Source organism: Argiope bruennichi, chromosome 10 (assembly GCF_947563725.1).
Source record: "Argiope bruennichi chromosome 10, qqArgBrue1.1, whole genome shotgun sequence".
Classification (NCBI taxonomy): domain Eukaryota; kingdom Metazoa; phylum Arthropoda; class Arachnida; order Araneae; family Araneidae; genus Argiope; species Argiope bruennichi.
In genome coordinates this window covers 27,971,705-27,991,601 of record NC_079160.1, presented here as the reverse complement: position 1 = coordinate 27,991,601, position 19,897 = coordinate 27,971,705, and the positions used below count along the sequence as shown (strand labels likewise).

Sequence of the window (19,897 nt, the reverse complement as noted above, 5' to 3'; positions counted from 1 at the left end):
TATTATAATTTGAAAAAAATTGCACAATGACCCAATTGATAAGAAATTCGAAAATTCTGCTTAATTTTTAAGTAATAAATTTTAAAAAAAGACCCAGAAGTGTATTTCCTATCTTCTAAATATGTCTGTATCATATTTGGCAACTCCAGTTCAACCATCTATGTAGAATTAACAGACATGACACATTTACTCTTATTGTCATTACAGATGTCTTTCCAACTCGGATATTTTTTAAATATGGCACTAAAAATTATCTATAAAATGTAATGCTTTTAGCAAAAAGCATGGATTGTCCCCCCCCCTTTTTTTCTTTCATCAAATAATACTCATTTATTAAAATGAAAGGAAATTTGAGAAATGAAAGGGAAAATAACATTGTTTAATCCTAAATTGAAATAGAGAATTGGAGTAAAAAAAATGATGCACTACACCAAAACTTTATAAACTGCAGGGGAGGAGGGAGCACAGATACATTTTTTAATAGAAATTCGTTTTTTAGTTAATATTTATTTTTTGGTATTTTTAATCAAATCCTTTTAAATAATCAAACTATTATTTTTATTATAAGAATTAATGAGTATGTAGATTATTCTCAACTGATAAAGAATGTTAGATTACAACTCAAAGTTTATACCACAAGTAAAAAGCACATACATTTGAAATCTCCAAAGTTGCAAATGAAGTTTAAATTTGTTAACTTTAATTCCTTTCAGAACAATAGTTAATTCAAAATGTCAATAAATATATTATCTTTAAAGAAGCCCTTTTAAACAGCTTTTATTGTAAAGCATTCTTTTTATAAAAATAAAAAATAATATTTTTATTCTTTCACATTTATGACAGGATTATTTTTTTTTTTTTTAATAAGAGCTCTGAAAGCAATTTTTTTAAAAATTTCTTGAAAACTTAAACAATTCCAAAATAAAGAAATATTCCCTTAACATGACTAGAATGAACGTTTTTATATATATTTACATGAAAGAAAAAAAGAAACTGGCATTATGACAATTTTTTTTCATAATGCCAGTTTTATGTATAACTTTTGATAATATTAAAATTTTTCATGAAATAAAAACTAGAGTTATTGATTTTTTCATGCTTCAATTTTTAAGAAACCGTCAGACTTGACTAGATATTTACATATTTATTTATTTACTGAAATGCCATACATAGTATTTTACTACAAATTGCTTTGTCAATCAAACTTGCATCAAAAATAAAGTTCTAACAAGACAGATCATGTATATTAATATAATAAAGATCTGTCTTTAAAGAACAGATTATTTTCATATTTGGAAAATATATTTAATAAAATATAATTTCTAAATTTAAAAATAATGTAGTGTAGCAGAATATATCTAAATCTTCCAGTGATGAATGGTTTGATGATATATAAAATTGAGAAGCAGGAATGCTGATTTACAAAGTGAAGAAAATTCATCAAATTTTTTAATGTGAATCAAATAAAAGAATTAAAAATGAACAAAAATATCAAAAAATATCTTTATTGTTATGGAACTTCACTTTGGCCACATACAAATGACTTTTTTTTACAATGAACACGAATAAAGATGCACATAAAATTAAATACAGTCAGTAAGCATACACCACATTAAAAAATGACATTTTTATAAATGAATTGATGTAACTTAAGGGGGAAAAAAGTATGAGGCAAAGTTTTGTATAAAAAATAATGACTGCAGCAAAGTATAAAAAGAAATGTTCCATTTTTCCAAAATATCTGCACTAAGTGTTTTAGCACTTTTTAAAGTATCTGTAATGGAGTTTGGTATATTTCAATATGATACAAAATGGAACTTAATGTACTTGTATAAATTGATACTGAATTCACAACATATATGCATGACAGTCTTTTGTAAAAAATTTAATACAATGAAAATATACTCAATTATTTTTAAAAAAATGCCTGTAGAAATTTCATCTTTGAATATAACACACACGGTTTATCTATTGGAAAATTATTTGATATAATATAGAATTTTGGCATTTAAGCTTAATAAGACTTTTTAAATTAAGGAATTTTGAGAAAAGGATGATATATGTGAAAAAGCTAATAAAAATTTTCATGTGTTTCATGTGTCAATTCATTTTAGCTTTTAACAATTTTAATCATGGAAACAAAATTTAGGAAGACATTAAATTTTTGCAGAATTTACTTTAAAAGAATGTTTAAGAAAAATTGTTTGAAGCAATTATTAAATTTTCAAGCAGTTAGTTTATAATTCTATTATACCTTTTTGATATTTTTCATTTGTTTCAATCAGTTTAAATAAATATTCTTAAAATAAAAAGAAAGATTGTCTAAAACACATCTGAATAAATGAATATACTGAATATATCTCTAACAATTCAGCAAAATGCTTTGATATATATAAAAAAATGTTTTCGTCAAGATTTTAATTCACTAAGTTTGAATTTTCATTACTTGAAAGGTTTTCCTCTCTTAACACACACATTCTATATTTGTTCTTAATATACTGAAAAAAAGTTATAGCTAAATGTAATGCAACAAACAAAGTAATAAAAATTATATTAATGCAGTAATAATAATAATAATAATAATGTAGTAATAAAAAATTCATTAGGAAATTTATAATCCATTGCCACTTCTACATAATTAAGAAATATCAACTTCATTTGAGAAGTAGTTAACTTCCCTACTATCTACAGCAAATTCACAAAAAGACTTTTAAGGTAAAAGTAAGATAATACTTTTCTAAATAATGGAAAAATTTCAATATAGTTAATTATTTTGATCAGTTCATTTCTTAAATAATAAAATATCTACTGAAAATTTTATTATCATAAACAGAGAAAATAAACAAAAATGTTCTTATACTCTCTCTTTTAACATATGCTTTCATAACACAGAAATAACATTCTTAATCCATAATGGAAATATATTTTACAATAAATAAATTATTTAAAGTTATGCATCATTATTAGGCACAATTGTATTTGCTTCATTACCTGGGAGAACAAAGACAAACTGAGAAATATCTTGACAGTTATTTGGCAACACAACTGATAAGACATTTTGTGAATTGCTAATTGCAAATTCAGAGACATCTTTTCCTCTGCCAATGTCAATACATTCATTTAATCTTTTCAAAACTGCAGTCAATGATTCTTTTGGTAAATTACATTTATTTTCTCTAATTATCTTATATACATCATGGGACTTGTTTAAAATCTCTTCAAGAAGATCAGAAACCTTGTCAGGAATGACTGAAACATCTCTGTTCTCCTGTTCTTCAAAATCATCTGCCATAGGAGAAGGTGGAGGAGAAAAATGTGGTGTTAAAAATTTCCATACAACTGCATGAATGTGTGGGCACATATTAGCATTAATCACACTATGTATGCAACTGCAAGTATACATGTGCACGCAAATATCACATTCATTACATCTTAAACTGCAGTGTTCAGGGCATGACTCAAACTCTCTCATTACGTATATATTTTGTTCCTCTTCTTCACCTTCAATGAGCCATATTTTATCAGACAACGAAGTAATGCGTTCACTGGCAATTTCCAGGCCCTCATTGTGACACATATTTATAGCCTCAATTGCCAATTCGGTCTTTTCATCATCCAGAATATTACATAAGCGATCTAGCACTTTGTATTTCACTAGCTTCATTACAACAAAAAGGAACTTGTCCAGTCGCTTTTTCCTACCCTCTCGGCAGCAAAATTGGAAAGTTCTATGAAGAACTTCAAGCTGAATGTTTGTACTCAATGGAATATCTTTACGATAACAATAGGCCCACAAATGTACATTCTTACCATATCTTTGACTGATAGATATTCCCAAGTTTCTAGAGTTAGGATCAGCTTTTAGGGTTTCAACAAAGTTTCTAAACATGGATTCAAATACATTCACATTCTGACATTCTAAAAGACTTCTCACAGTTTTATATGCTTCAGCTTTCTTTATAACATTACCCCTAAAGACTTTCAATTGAATTCGAATCCTGTTATCCACATACCACATGCACCAAAGCCATTTGGAATCATCATCCATTATATCTTTCCAAGATTCAAACATAAATACGTCACTATCAGACATAAAATATTCAAAGGACAAAGCTCCAGTAGACTCCTTAATAGACATGAAAAACTGAAGCATGACGCCCCTGTCTACTTTGTTGCTGAGACAGAAAGCAACTGGAAAGGCATTATCGCTATCATCCATAACGATAAGAACATTAAGATAGAAGCCCCCACTCTTGCGATAAAGTGTGTCAACACAAACAACCTGCTTGGCAGCAGACAATAAAATCTGTTTTTGAAATTCGGTCATTATGATAAGCAAAAAATTTTTATTTTCAGTAGAATCATCCGATATGTAAAAAAGTATTGGAGAATTTTCCATTTTGCAACATTGACGAACCCACTGATCAACACTTTCCAATTCTGCCACACCTGGGTTATATTCATCGGCTGCATAAGCGTTACTGATAAAGCGAGCTTCTTTCTTCTTTTTGAGATACAGTTGGAAGTGATCAGCTGAAGAATGGTTGTCTTTAATATCATCCAATAGATTTTCAAATGGAATACCCTTAGCTACATTCTCTAAAAAAAAAGGCAAAAGGTATTAGTTTTACAATAAAAATAATTTGATTTGATAAATAACTTTGATTAACTAATACATAAATTTGCATGTAATAGCTTTGCAGCTAACTAAAAATATACATAATATGCTCATAACAAATCAGTCAACTCCTCAAAAGGTTTTGTATTTATTTTTAACTTTGTTTATATTTAGATATTTATTTTTAATCCCCAAAATAGGTATTTATATTTCAGTTATTCAAAGTATCTGATCTAGACTATAACACTATGTTGCTATGTGCCCATGTAAGTTTAAATTATTAGAACATTTTTTTCTAATTTCTTAGATTTAAATTTAAGAACTCCTCTTAACTTCTGAGAAGTTTGGATGTGTCTTTATCCATGCTTCTCAGGATCTAATTTCTGTAAATGCAGTTTTATCATTTAACTGTTGAATCACATGAAAATGACACACTTAAAAGAAATATGGACTCAATTATTTTTTCTGAAAAAGTTTCTTCTTGAATGTACATAAACTTTGAATACATGCTGGTAATTTTTAAAAGCTTTTCATTATAACCATGATCAGAATTAGTGTAACAACTTCTATAAAACAAAGCAGAAAAGGAGAGCCAGGAAACACATTCATAATTTATATAGCCTAAAAAGAGAATTTTCCCAAAACTTAATATGTATTTTAGCTTAAACATATGATATTGCATCTCCACATGAAACAATTAAACCTACGGAAATTAAGAATCTAAGAAGACAAATATCATTTCATCAGAAAATAATATCGAGGTGCTGCTTCATTCTTGAATACAATTGGTTAAAAAATAATTTTAAGAATACAGATATACTGCATTTATTACATATATAGAAGTATAAAAAAGCAAAATATAATAGTGTAAGGAGCCACCATTTAAACCTTTGATCATTTTTTCTAATTTGTAAAATTAATTTTAAAAGATAATCAGAAAACAAACAATATTAAATCATGCAGTTAAATAAAATACTTGATTTAAACATCAAGCCTTTAAATTAAATGATGTATACGCTGATTGTTTATTAAAGAGTAATTTCACCTAAATTAAGAAAAAAATGTTGAGCTATGTTTTAAAGTGATAAAATGTTGATAGTGGAAACTAAAATGATAGATATAATTGTTATTACTTTTCAGTTTTTAAGCTATAATTTAAACAATAACCTGAGTAAGATTCAGGTATTTTAGTTTCAGATTTGAAATTTAAATTCCCAGATAAATTGCATAAATTATCTATTTACACACATCTTATTCTCCTTCCTCTACAGTGGTATTTTCTTCATTCATTAAATCTAGTTTTTATTATTTTTATTTAGTCTCCTTATAAGAATGTAAAAAAACTTATAATGATATATACATAAAATTAGCTGCTTTTTCAGATGCTAGAGGGGTGTTGTTTTTTTTAATGTAAAACTAACTACATCATAGTTTTCATTTTATTTTTTTCATTAGCAGCAGATGTAACAAGCACTTAAAGTGCAAAAACCTCTTCACTATAATGCTAATGTGCTATACACTTTCCTTACCATAGAAATGGATTCAAAATCTAAAATATACTTCCCACAGTATTTTTCTTTTCCATAGTACATCCTTTTTCCTATAATGACCAAAATCTGAATATCAGAATATACTGTCATTTCAATTTTCTTTATATTTATAAAAATTAAATTATTACTTCAAATTTATAAATGAAACCAAATCCATTAAGTAGATCAAATAGCCTCAAATCCTGCCTTTGCATCACTGGATTTAAAATCTCTGCTGCAAGATAAATTTGGCAATGCCAGATTCTTTCCTTCTCTTCACTCTTCAGCTTATTGAAAATTAGCTTTCTTTCAATCTTTTATAAAAGCAACATAAGAAATTGTTCTAATAAAATATTCTCTAAGATGTTAGATTATCTTTTAACAAAATGAATTTGTGGATCTTTGGACTCAAGGCAGCATCCAATTAATTTTAATGAAGTTTACAAAATGCAAATGATTTTAAAGAAACATAAAAATTATTATTATTCTGAACACAGTAAGTTTCCTGATAATAAAGTTTTCCAGACATAGACATTTGCTCAGCCATTTCCAGACATTTGGATGCTAAATGGATGCCAAATCTATGATCCTTGGCACTAGTAAACATTTGGCAACAAGAATGAAAGAATGGCTGTTTGTTCTAGAACATTTGATACCCTTGACAGAGCGTCAAAAGATTTAGAAGCTAAAAAAAAAAAAAAAAAAAAGAGAGAGAGAGAGAGAGAGAGAGAAATTACAGAGGCACACAGACAAGTTGGACAGTTGAGTAAAAAGACGAATAATTAGCAGAGTAACTTATCACCTGCAGTGCTTTGTACTGTTATGGTTGCTTATTACTGATCTGCAGCTTGGTGCTGCTGTTAACTGTAAATGCTGTTTTTGTGCATGTTTTGACTTTATTTTGATATGCTGTTTCCTTTTATATAGAATAAAGTGTCTTTATCTAATATTGAGTTTGTTGGATTTTTTCACTGCACTCTTTATGGATGGATTTTGGGATATTTTTTGTAACAATATAATATGTTTAAGATAAATATAAAAATTAAACACACATTTTCTTTCACAACTGTTTTTTTTTTAACTACCCTATTTTTGAATGCCTCAGTTAGATATTTGATAAAAATTACTTTCCTATTGAGTATTTATTTATTCACCCTACATCAATAATCAAAATTACCTTTTGGGGGTAAAAAAGAGTGAAAATTATTTATTAAATCAATTATGTTCATAAATTTAATTAGAACAAACAGTCAAATTTCCTTAAACAGTATATACATTTAGTATCTACACGAATTTTCATCCCTTCGGAGGGTCGATAAACTGAGGACCAAGCATGCTTGGGAACTAAACATGGGGGTTCCGCATTAGACTGACTACCTACCTGGGTACCTTGCATCCCAAGATTCTCAGTCAAGAAAGTAGATATGGGCACTGTAGGCCTTGGCCCACATGGGCTGCCATGCCACAGAGTTTAGTTTCATCTATACAAATATTTTGCTGATATCTGTTACAAAAATAGATTTAAAAACTTTTACCTGCATAACTTGGTAAGTAGGATAATCATAATATAACTTGTGTTTTAGTCATTATTAATCCCCCTCAATGAATATGCATATTTTATAGTAAAAAAAGAAAGAAAGAAAGCTTCATTACTTAGAAAAAAGAAATTCAACCACAACATGTCTTTAGGGGACATTAAACGAGCAGGCAGGAAAGACAGTCAATCACTGTCTTCAAATGATTTATTTCATCATTGTATTAGTAAGACGATCACTGTAATTTATTCATTTTTTTTACTAGTATAACACAAAAAATTAGAAAGTAATTATATATTCTTTTACTAATTTAATAACCAAAAACCAATAAAATGAGTTTTTCAGAAAGAAAAAAAATCACAGTGGAATTCATAAAGGTCAGTAATCAAGCGATAGCATCATAACTAATATTTATTTTCCAGAAGTGGTTATAAAATATTGAAAATTTAAAATAACTTAAATAGTAATTGAATAACTAAAATAATAACTAAAAATAAGATGTGGTGAAAAGATTAAATGCTAATAAATTTTAATATTTTTTTTAATTTTAAAAAACAATAATTGAAACAGATTAGCAATGAATTTAAACTCCACAAAGTATAAAAAAGCTTGTTGAATAATAACTATGCAATTAGAATTATCAAAAAAATACCCACTATCAATGAATTTCTAAAAACGATAGATATATAAATAAAAATGTTCAGTATTAAAAAATTAAGTAAATTTTTTTACAGAAGATATAAAAATCCCCCTTTCCCATCACCCCCTAAAATAAGAGCAAATTTGAATAAAAGTTAGAAAATAAATATTTTTAATTTCAACATTCTAATATTGCATAACAGAGTTAATTACCCATAATTTTAATCTGAGTTTTGAAGAAACTTAACTTATGATTGAAATAGAGAGTGTTATATCATTAAATTTTATAACGTAATAACAGATTAAATACTGAAAACATATAAAACAAAACACAGAAATCACTCAAGCCTTTTGAGTAAATGAATGTAAAAATATTAAATAAATGGAATGTTAACAATATTTCAAAATAAAATGCAATAACTTGTCATTATATTTATTAATGACTTTTTTTTTTTTTTTTTTTTACTTTTTCAAAACTAACCCTATAAAAATGAATTTGCACACACCAAATTTTAAATAAGTGAATATCTTCTTTTGATAAAACTGAAAAATAAATTATTGCACATATTATTCAATGAATTGATTCAATAAAACAATTACTTAATATTGAACAAATAATTCATTTATATTATAAACCTAAAAATAGGAAAGGGCCATAAGAGTACATGTAATCAAGAACCTCAACTTCTTAAATATAAAAAATAGATCTGTTTGTTTCATGACAGAAAATATTGATTTGTAATCATAAAAAAAGAGTGACAGATTTCTGTAGAATTTACAACATAAGGTCATTCAATCTCATTTATATAAAAACATGTCCATATACTAAGGTACCCATATATGTTTAAAGACCATATCAATAAATTTTTAAAATTAGATCATTCTCTTTGATTTACTAGTAATTATAATTTAATTACTAGTAATTGAATAATTACTATAAAATCAACTATTAAAAACTATATTCGATTATTATTTTCTTCATGTAATTTTAGTAGAAGTACAATAAAACATAATAAAAATTATAGAAACAAATATATTTAAATAACTTTGAAAGCAAAATATCAGAATGAAGAATAGCTCATATATAATCAATGTCCAAAACTTCATATGTGACTATGTATTATTAATCAATACATTATAATAATTATGTATTGATACATTATAAAGTATTGATTAATATATTATGTAATTATATATATCACATAATATATAATCTCAATGAAATTATATATAAAAATTAACTAAATTATTTAGTAACTATACAAATTATTCTTTAGACACATATAAAGAAAAATAATAATACCTTCTATAGCATCTTGCTCTTCAGGTGATAAGTGTACAATACTGAGATCCTTTCCATGGCCATAATGATGTGGATAATATTGAACTTTCACACCATCTGGACGTTCTTCGCAAACCATAACTGATGTGCAAATTATTCCAAGTTTAACAGTGCCAGTTGTTTTAAGCATCCGTTTTCTTTCACCATCAATTTTGCTTGAATTTTTCCCTGAACGATGACAGCAATAGTCATTCTTTCTTATACCTTTCTTTGTTTTCTTAAACCCATGACGCAGTGTATATGATGTCAATTCTTGCCGTTCTATCTCATGTTTCCATTTTTTAAAAGCTGTGGGGAGAAAGAAAAAAAAAAAAAAATGCAAATATAATTTTTCAGAAAGAAAAAAAAAATCAAAACAAATAAAATACCTTAGATTAATGTAGTGCTGTAGCTATTGGGAACAAAAGTTGACAGTACAGAGAAAGTTATGAGATGTATAATCAAAATTAGCTATTAATGTTCAATAAATATATAATAAGCCAAAGATTAACAGTGAATGAAAATGGTTTGTGGAAAAAGCCAACATATATAACGATACTAACAAACTCAGGAGAAAATAATAAATAATCTAAAATAAAGGATTCAGGTTATTCACATAAAGTATTACACATCTAGCATATTTAGAATAACAAGGTGTATTTTCAACTAGGAAGAAATATTATGAAAAAAAAAATGATTTCATTGCAAAGGAAAGTTAAGTTGAAATAAGCTAAGAAAACTTTTCATCAACATCACGCTTCTTCAATAAAATGCCCCATATTAATTTAAGTGTGATATTCACAATCACCCTATTAATATCCAGGTGAAATTGTTCAAATTTAAATTTTCATAAAGGGAAAGACTTGAGAAAACAAAGATTTCAACTGAAAGTTGACATGTAGAAGGTGATTTAGAAATGTTTTTAATAAAACCTGAGAAATTTAAAAAGAATTCAGAATTCCTATTAGAATAAGTTAAGTAATAGATAAGTTTAACTGAAATTATCTTTAACCATTTTAAGTCTTTTGACACTTATTTTGGGAAAAACATTAATTCAAAGTGTTAAATATTAACTTAATAAATATCAGCTTGTAATTACAAATAATGAATATATCAAATAATGAATATATCACTAATTTTGAATTTAATTTATATAGATATTTCTCTTGAGCAGCTCGCAAGATACACAATGTTTAGTTACAGGATTTCGCAACATCAACAACAACTGGTGGATCATACGATTTCATTTACCAAATGTAAACAAACTAATGTGATTTGGTTTCAGCTTTCTTTTAGATAAATTTAAATATGCATATCCACAATTAAAATACTTATCATTGAAAGAATGAAAGAAAATAAATTCAATGAACAAGTAAATTAACCAGAAAAATGTTTTGAAAGGTGTTCAGAAAAGAGAAATAAGTTAAGAGAAGATATTTAATTAAGAGGAATTTATTTCTTACTTCATAATTGCATTTACAGAAAGATACTATGAACATTAAATCGAGATAGTTTAGAATGCAATTTATATTTTAATTTGTGAATGTATTAATTTTTTAAATATATAATAATTAATTGGGTTAAATTTTCTTACAAAAGCTCTTTCATATTGCCACAGAAACTAAACTGCCACTACTAAAATGTTAGATTACTGCTAAGGAAAACCATTCACTACAACTAAGGGAACTAAAAAAATTATTTGCAGCATTATTTCCCTTGATTGCTTGTTTAAACATTATTGAAAAACTCAAGGGCTACATTAAAGTAGATTTTAAACAGTAACTGTTTTATAGAATTTTTAGTGCCATCATTTACATAACTGCATGCATACTGTGTAAAGGTGGCTAGTATTTCTGCTATTTCATTTCAGGAGACTTCACATACTTCTACATATACCATAATTGAGTCCTTGTCTTACCACTCTACAGTTTTCAGGAGAAATAAAAAAGAGCCATGACTTCAATGAATATTTTCTATCAGAATAAGTCAGAACAGAATTATACAGCTACAATTACTAAATCAATATCCCCCCTCCCTTTTATATGGATTTTTTTGTCTCCTAGATATGTCATTAACAGTTGCCTAGTTTATTTTTCTCTATTCCAAGAGATATTGCAAAGTAAAAATTTGACACAGCCCACAACTTCAAGAACTGCACCAATTTTATCAAGTTTCATTTCCAATTATTTTTGCCATCTTGAAGTATAGTCTATGACATAAAGTCAATCTGAATATCTATCATTATTTTGCAAATATATAATTTAAAATAATATTTACATTTATTGCAATAAAATTTAGTAGACTGACATGATGGTCTTATTAATGTCAGCATCTACAGGAACCACAATAATACAATCATACTGACTAATTTCAATTTTAAAAAATCTTATGAAAACAAAAGAGAATTATTTTAAATTGTGACTGCAAAGTAATGATAGTGCATTTAGATTTCTTAACAATGCTTACAAAACAACAAAATTAATTAATACTCAAAATTGCAATATTTCTTGAAAAATAGAGTCAGGCAATTTTTGATGACGTATCTAAAGATCATAGGCTTTCTTTACAATAAATAAATAAATAAAAATTAAAAAATGGAGAAATCAGTATATATAATATTTTATTCAATAGTTGCAACTGTAGAACTCAGTTATTTTTTCTCACATAGAATATTATTGATAATAGATGGTTGCTAAGAGCAAGGGGCATTGATGACATATTAAAATGTTTTAAACTTTCAAATGAAATTAAAATTGGCAAACTTAGTATAGTGGTTTTAGATGGACGGCCACTTCTAGTAAAAAGCATAGCTGGTAAGGTGAATAACTGATCATCAAAGGCACCTAATTATCTCTTATACAGCAAGATATATACAATTCTATTTACAATATCCACCAATTAATTTCCTCTACAGCATATACATACACACATATATGTTGAGAAACATATAAAACCTTTGATTATACAACATCATTCCACATACCAACACCCCAAACATAACCCTAACAATAGATTATCGACCTTAATGATAGATCTTTCAGGAATGAATGCTGGAGCTAACAGAAATCAACAAAATTTCAGTTTTGCTATGATTTGAGCTCCATTAATGGAAAAATCCCAAATACTCTTTAAAAAATTCTATCTTCTACAAATTAAAAATTTAATTTTTTTTTTTTCTTTCTAATAAGTAATATTAGTTTCTTTCAAAGAAAATTAATTTCTTTCTAATATTTTTGTAAATCTAATATCTTACAAATAATCTTAGAAATCCATTAATTTGCTGACTTTTCAAAATAATATCCATTATATCATAATTTCATGCAAAATTTGTGTAATATTATAAAAATAATAACAATTACTGTAGAAGTTAGATATTATATAAAGATTAATTTACCAAAAATGCTAGTTAATTATTAATAATTAAGAATTTTTGGATTTTCTTAAAACAAAATATAATAAAAAAATTCATTACTTACCAGCCATATTAGGAAAATGTAACTCTTGCTTATCCATATTTAAATTATGTTCAGATGATAGATGATCACGTAATGACTGAACATTTTTATAATTAGTGTTGCACTCAATGCATTTGATATAGGTCCCATAGGTTTCTTTTTGTATTTTTTTCTTCTCTTTAAAAAAAAATCTGAATTAATTGAAATAAAAATATTACTTTAAAAATACAATTCAAAGATATATATTCGATAAAATATCAGAAAACAACTAATCCACTTTTATGCTTAACCACAATATAAAATTCATTTGTACAATTAACCATAGATTTATAATTACTCTGAGTTAATTGCCCTCAAATCTTTTTTCCATCAATAAAAAAACTCCATTTTGTTTGCAATATGCAGCGTTTTAATAATGTTAATTATTCCAGAGAAACAACATAATTAAAAAAATGCATCTATGAAATAATAATAAAAACAAATCTAAAACATTCCACTATTTCTTTGACAAGATCAAGAAGGAAAAAAAAAATCGCAATCTTTTAGTGCATAATAAAGTTAAAAGGAAAGTGATTTACAGTTAAAGGGGATACTATTTTCTTTACACAACTCTTAATTAAAAAACTTTTTTTTTTCTTTTTTAAAAATGAATGTGGAACTAAAAAATTTTTTAAAAAATCTCACATAATTCCAAATAATCAAAAAAAAAAAAAAAAATTAAGCACAAAACCAAAATTAAACCCAAGTTTCAATTAACCAAAATAGAAACCATAATTATATGGTATTTATTTAATAAATTTTAATGAAAAGTTTTCCTTATTTTTTCCACCCACTTTTTATGACTGCCAAAGAACTTTTTTTCCTTCTTTATTTTGTGCATTTCAGAAAAAATTTCCTTTATCATTAATTACTGTTACATGAAAACACATTGTATCTTTACATTAAATTAGATTACATTAACATATTATATTAAATTAGATTGTCTAGTGTGATTGCCAAGTCAATCTATTTATTTAAACCATAAAAGATTTTTAATATTGATATGGTCACTATAAGATGTTGTTAGGTTAGCTAATTACGTAATAACTTAAGACAGAAGGACCCTTAAGTAGGGACTGAATAAATTGACCGACTTGGTATTACATGGATCTCACAACTTTTTACGATAGAAGAACTGCGTTGCGAGACTTGGTTTTTTTTACAAGTTATGTTTTTGATGGCATTTCTTTTACCGAATGTACGAACTTGCAATAATTTGTTTCAGCTTATAACTGTATACATTTCATCAAATACAGAATATTTGCAAGCATTGTTAGAAAAATTAAAATTGCATTAGCGATTTACTGAAGAAATAGAGAAATTTTCTTTCAAAACTTTTTTTTAAAAAAAAGTACAAATGAAGTTTTTTAACTTATTATTTATATATCATATATCACACATATCAGATGCATAAAGAGACAAAAGTGGATCATTACACTGATACATTAGAAGAAATGGCTTGATATTTCTGCAACTCATAAGATAAAACAGAGGAAGTAGTCTTTTCATTTTTTTTTTTTTTTATATATATATACTCCTCAATAAAAATGTTACCATTCCTGCCTAAAAATTAAGGACCTCGGGCAAAGCTGTAAAAACCTCGAATGCACAGATTTTTTTTTTTTTTCTCTTCAGAATTTCACATACCAGCATTTTGTACTTGTAGAATACGAAAAGAACAAATATGCATTTTGGAAGTCTTTTAGCTAGCCAAGAGAATCCAAAATTTATGACAGGGCTAGCATTTTAGAAACAAGACATCTTGCTAAATTTTATTCATCTAAGCTGTTGCAGTATTTTTTTGTTAATTATTTACATACACACAAATATATAAACTCACAGTCGGTCAACTCATTGATGGACTTGGCATAAAATTTGATATTCTTCTGTACCTTAGATGCTCAAACTGTGTGCTAAATTTTATCAATGCTTATCATTACTTATTATTATCACAATGTTATTCCTAAAAAAAGAATATTTTTCATTAATGCAAACAAACAAAGAAAGGTAGGAAAAAGAAAGGTCAAATAAATGAAAGGAAAATATTTTCCAAATATTATCAGTGTTTCCCAAAACTGAAATAAACCCTATCTATTGACTTCACTGGAATTCATTGAATATTGAAAAATTGCACACTGCAAAGAAAATGGAGTCATATAATCAGACAGTTCTAGTGAGATTCTATAGCATGATAATATATTTTTTGTCAGAAAAAAAATAAGCACCTGGAAAAAATATAAGAACTATTAAGGCCTTTATATAAGGATAAAAATCAGCAGTTTTAAGAAATTTTAATGAAGCTACACACCCTGAAAACAAAATGTGTAAAAATTTAACAATTATATCAATTTTAACTACCAAATTAATATACTTTTTACAGATTTTTATGATGGTTTTATAATGCATCATTTCCCTATCCATTCATGAAACATTTTATATCAAAACATACACAATAAATACTTTTCATCTGAGCATTTCAAATTATAATTACTATCACTTTTGAATTTCCTTGATTATCTGAGCCTAATCAATTTTGTGAGTCTCTTCAAAATATCGGATAATCCATTCCTGATCTATTACATTCAAAATTACAGGTATTTTTCATATCAAAATTTAAAAAAAAAATAATCCAACCACTAATTAGGCATACTCAAAATTGTATGAAAAGAGAGCATTAAAGTTATAAGTAAATCGTATATGAGAAATACCCCTCCTTCTTGGTTTATTTTAATCCATTAATTTATATTTGCCATATATTATTTCTTGTCCTTAGTTTTTTTTTCAGGCCATTTTTATTGCCATCTAGGGCGAGACTTAGTTAGAAGCGAAAAACATTTCTAAGATAAAAATTTGTCAAATTGTCCGTACTGAGTCATGATACATAAATAACAAGTGCATGTATCAGTATGCCGTAAATAAAATTAAAAAAAAAAAAAAAAAAAAAAAACGTTACTGTGCATACAACTTTATGCAGGGTTTACCAGAGAGAACTGTGCAGAGATTAGCAGTAACTGGTTTGGCGATACAAAAGATAAAATTGGCGACATCCGGACCATCCATAGTAAAATAAGTACCCTCAAAATTACATTTATGCATAAACAATAAATAGAATGCATGTTTTTTATTAGCACGACATTAATTAAGTGGTCGATTTTGGAATTAATGGTATAGTAGCCATGTCTGGCCATACTGTATCAAAAAGATGGTAGAAAGACTTTACTTATTGATAAGCTAAAACATTAATAAGAAGTACTTAAACTCAAATGGTTATAATGACATACTATAAAAAATACATCTTGAAAGATAAAGCTGTTATACTCAACATATATCGTATACATTTGGGTTTCTACCTAACTGGCAAAAAAATATAATATACAGGAATGAGCATCTGCTAGCCTTACTTGATTCTGTTCCATCCATATTTTTTCCATGAGCCTGCTTTAAATGTTGCTCTAAACGGGAAGCATATTTAAACTTAGATTTACACTCTGAGCATTCAACAGGAGGTGGCATTTGTGACTTAACTTTATGTACTCTTCTGAGATGCCTTGTTTTGTTAGATTTGTATTTGAATTTCTGAAAACAATACTGACAAGTGAGTTTATCAACACCATCATCTGCAATTAAGTGAATTACATTATTCACAACTGTACCTGATGCAGTACTATCACAACTAACAGAACTTTCATCATTTCCCATGTTCAAACATTTCTCTTGTTCCAGTGCTGAACTTTCATTATATACACTGTCTGACTTACCATCATCCATTTCCTGTACTTGATCCTTGTCACCTTGCTGAGAGACAGAAGACTTTTGTTTGTCTATTTCAACTCCTGTACTATCACTAAAAGCACAGTTTGAATTGTCATCATTTCTCAAGGCAGAGGAATTTTGATCATCTTTTTTTACTGTACATGGACTGCTTGAGTCCGAAGATGCATTTTTTAGAACAGAATCTCCATTGGGTTCAACTGCTGGATTATCTCCACAACTGCTTTTAACTAAAAAAAAAAAAAAATTAAACCAATGAAAATAATAAAGTTAATTCTGAAAAAAAATTACTTAATAATAGTTTTGTTATGAGTATAAAGACAAACCATTTAGTATAAATATTTGTAGTGTATCAAATTGATTGTTTATTGATTGTTGTTCAAATTGATTACAAAATTAATTTTTTTGTGATATAAAATTAAGCAAAATATAAATAAATATGCTTCTCATATATTAAAGTACTTCATACAACTTGCCTTTTTTCTATTTTTGATAAAACAATACTATAAAGAGTTAATATATTTTAAAAAGTAATAAATTCCTTAAAATGCACTTAAAAAATACAGAATAACTATAAAAATAATTTTCAAAATTCTACTAATTAATATCATTTACTGGAAGTCATGAATAAACCATGCTACTTACAAATATTAAATTTGATATATCTAGAAAAATTACAATTATAATCAAAAGAAATTGCATATAGATCAAATGACATTATACAAAAATCATTTATCAAAGTCACTGATGACAGATATGACAATATAAGCGTTAATAAAATTGATAAAACAAGTGATGAAAAAAAAGAAGATTAAACTTTGGTATACAGTCATTTAGCACCTTGCAAGGTTGGTAATTTTTCGGTGGTGCTTTTGCTACCATTCGCGCTACATTCGGCCATTTCACTACAATTTGGCGATACACTATTTTTTTAGCAAAAATGACTGTATATCAAAGCTGCCCTAAAAGAAATCCAAATTTCATTCACCTGAATTATTGCTGGAATTCTGGACAGCTGAATGATCACTTTTTGATTTTTTTTTACGAGGGAAATGGACATTTAGGATATGCCGCTTTACATCATAAAATCGCTTAAATTTTTTTTCACAGAAATTGCATGGATGGGAACCATTACTATGAACAGTCTTCATATGTCTATTAAAATTTTGCTGAGATTTAATTTGTTTATTACAAATTTCACAAATAAATCCTCCAGGCAAAAGTGCAGTCGACATTTTAATAATCAATTTACACTTCCAATGTAAAATAATAATAATTATAATAATCTACAAAATAATGGAAAATTTTCTAATTTGATTCCCAAAAAAAAAATCAACTATCTACAGATGAATTTGTAAATGCAAAGATGAAAGTTTATAATGTAAAACAGCTTCAATTAAAATAGTCTCTAGATCATCCAATGTTTCTCAAACTTTCATATATTTATTTGATGATTACTAAATATTGCATTTATCCACAAAGCTACTTTTACAATACACATCATTCAAATAATTTTAATTGAAGATGTTGGGAAATGGCCCAATGATTTTTAAAAAGAACAATTGATCAAAATGCTGTTTGTTTGTTTGTTTTTTTTTGCATATAAATTTTTTTTAATCCTAAACATTTACGAAACTACAAATATTCCGCAATCAAGAGAAAAAAAGTTTTTTTTTAAAGCTAGTAAAGAGAGTAAGAGATCATTAATTTCTCGATTTTGATTATATTTTGCAATTACTCATATCACTTCACAATTCTGCATTTACTCATAATATTCAGCATTTACTCATAATATTAAGAAAAAGAATAACGACTTATAAAAAAAAAGTAATAACGGAAAAAAAGTCTTGCACTACTATGCTACAGTGTATATGCAGTTAAACAGGTCAGTACACACGTTTATCACATCATATCAATAGCCCAAAGTGCGCAGAAATTTGTCACATAAACAGTCATAACAATATTTTAAAAAGTGAGGATTCATCAGTCCAGTTATTATGACCACACGTATCGCAATTTTTTTAACATTCCTTCTCCCACTTTAAGAATATCTGAAAATGACTAAATACGCTTATAACACATAAAACATTTCATATAGGCTTTGTTTATATATAGAATATTTATATTATCGCATTAACCCTCGTGTTAAAGCAGAGTCACATTCAGTTAGCACCAGTCAATCAAGTAAAAGTACGCATGCGCAAAATATGCATAATAGTAGCAGCAAATAATCATTCTGTTGAAGCTACGGCCGTATTCGATTGAAGTTAACTTGCAATGCAAGTCAAGCAGACAATCGCGAGTCTTTCTTATCCTCAAAACAAACAAAAGAGTGCAAGTAGTTCTTTAAAAATAAGAATTGTACTAAACAAGAAATATTTATATAATAAAAATTCATGCGAATCTCTTAAACATTTTAACTTTTTAAAAAGGATTTTCCATAGTTTGATATGCTTTAAAAGATTAAAGTAAAAACGATGTAGTTTGGAAACATAATTTACAGTGTTAAAATTATATTACAAAATACAAAGTAATCTCAAAACACTGAAGTTAAAGCAATTTAAAATCACCCTCAACTTTACAGCTTTATTCCCATTATTATCATAAGCTATGAAAAGGCTTTTAATTATAATAATATTCCCAGTGCACCCTTCTTTCAAGTTACAATGATAGCATGTGCATTCATTGTTCTAATAAACATTTCATGTCGATTTAACACTGGATTTTTTTTCATACTTAAAAACAAGAAATTTGCACGTGATACAATTGGCTAAAAAAATTTTAGGAAGATCATTATTTAATCAAAAAAACTCGTTTAAAATCGTACATAATCCACTCATGCATGAACTTTCAGTTTAAGATAGTTAAATTTGAGCAATATTCAAAATATGTAATATATTGATTGTTAAGAATCTGTAATGTTACTTCCCAGCACAGTTAGTTCCATCGTAAGAAAAATAGTTTAATGGTCATCTCTATTTGATGCTGTG

General features: G+C 26.8%; 1 protein-coding gene across 3 annotated transcripts; it reads right to left on the bottom strand.

Moving 5' to 3' along the window:
* Window positions 1–1,495: 1,495 nt before the first annotated feature.
* Window positions 1,496–19,109, bottom strand: LOC129988047 (uncharacterized). Of its 3 annotated transcripts, none has more exons than XM_056096143.1 (5): window positions 17,896–19,109; window positions 16,538–17,137; window positions 13,119–13,274; window positions 9,625–9,951; window positions 1,496–4,599 (listed from the first exon to the last, which is right to left on the bottom strand). In XM_056096143.1, exons 1-5 carry the CDS (start codon window positions 18,140–18,142, stop codon window positions 2,951–2,953), a joined length of 2,979 nt encoding a protein of 992 aa, XP_055952118.1. In that variant the 5' UTR covers window positions 18,143–19,109; the 3' UTR covers window positions 1,496–2,950. The 3 variants fall into 3 exon arrangements, with proteins under 3 accessions (XP_055952118.1, XP_055952119.1, XP_055952120.1); XM_056096144.1 differs by having other exon boundaries at window positions 1,497–4,599; window positions 16,895–17,137; window positions 17,896–19,108; XM_056096145.1 differs by lacking the exon at window positions 17,896–19,109 and having other exon boundaries at window positions 1,497–4,599; window positions 16,538–16,712; window positions 16,790–16,958.
* Between the last annotated feature and the right edge of the window lie 788 nt (window positions 19,110–19,897).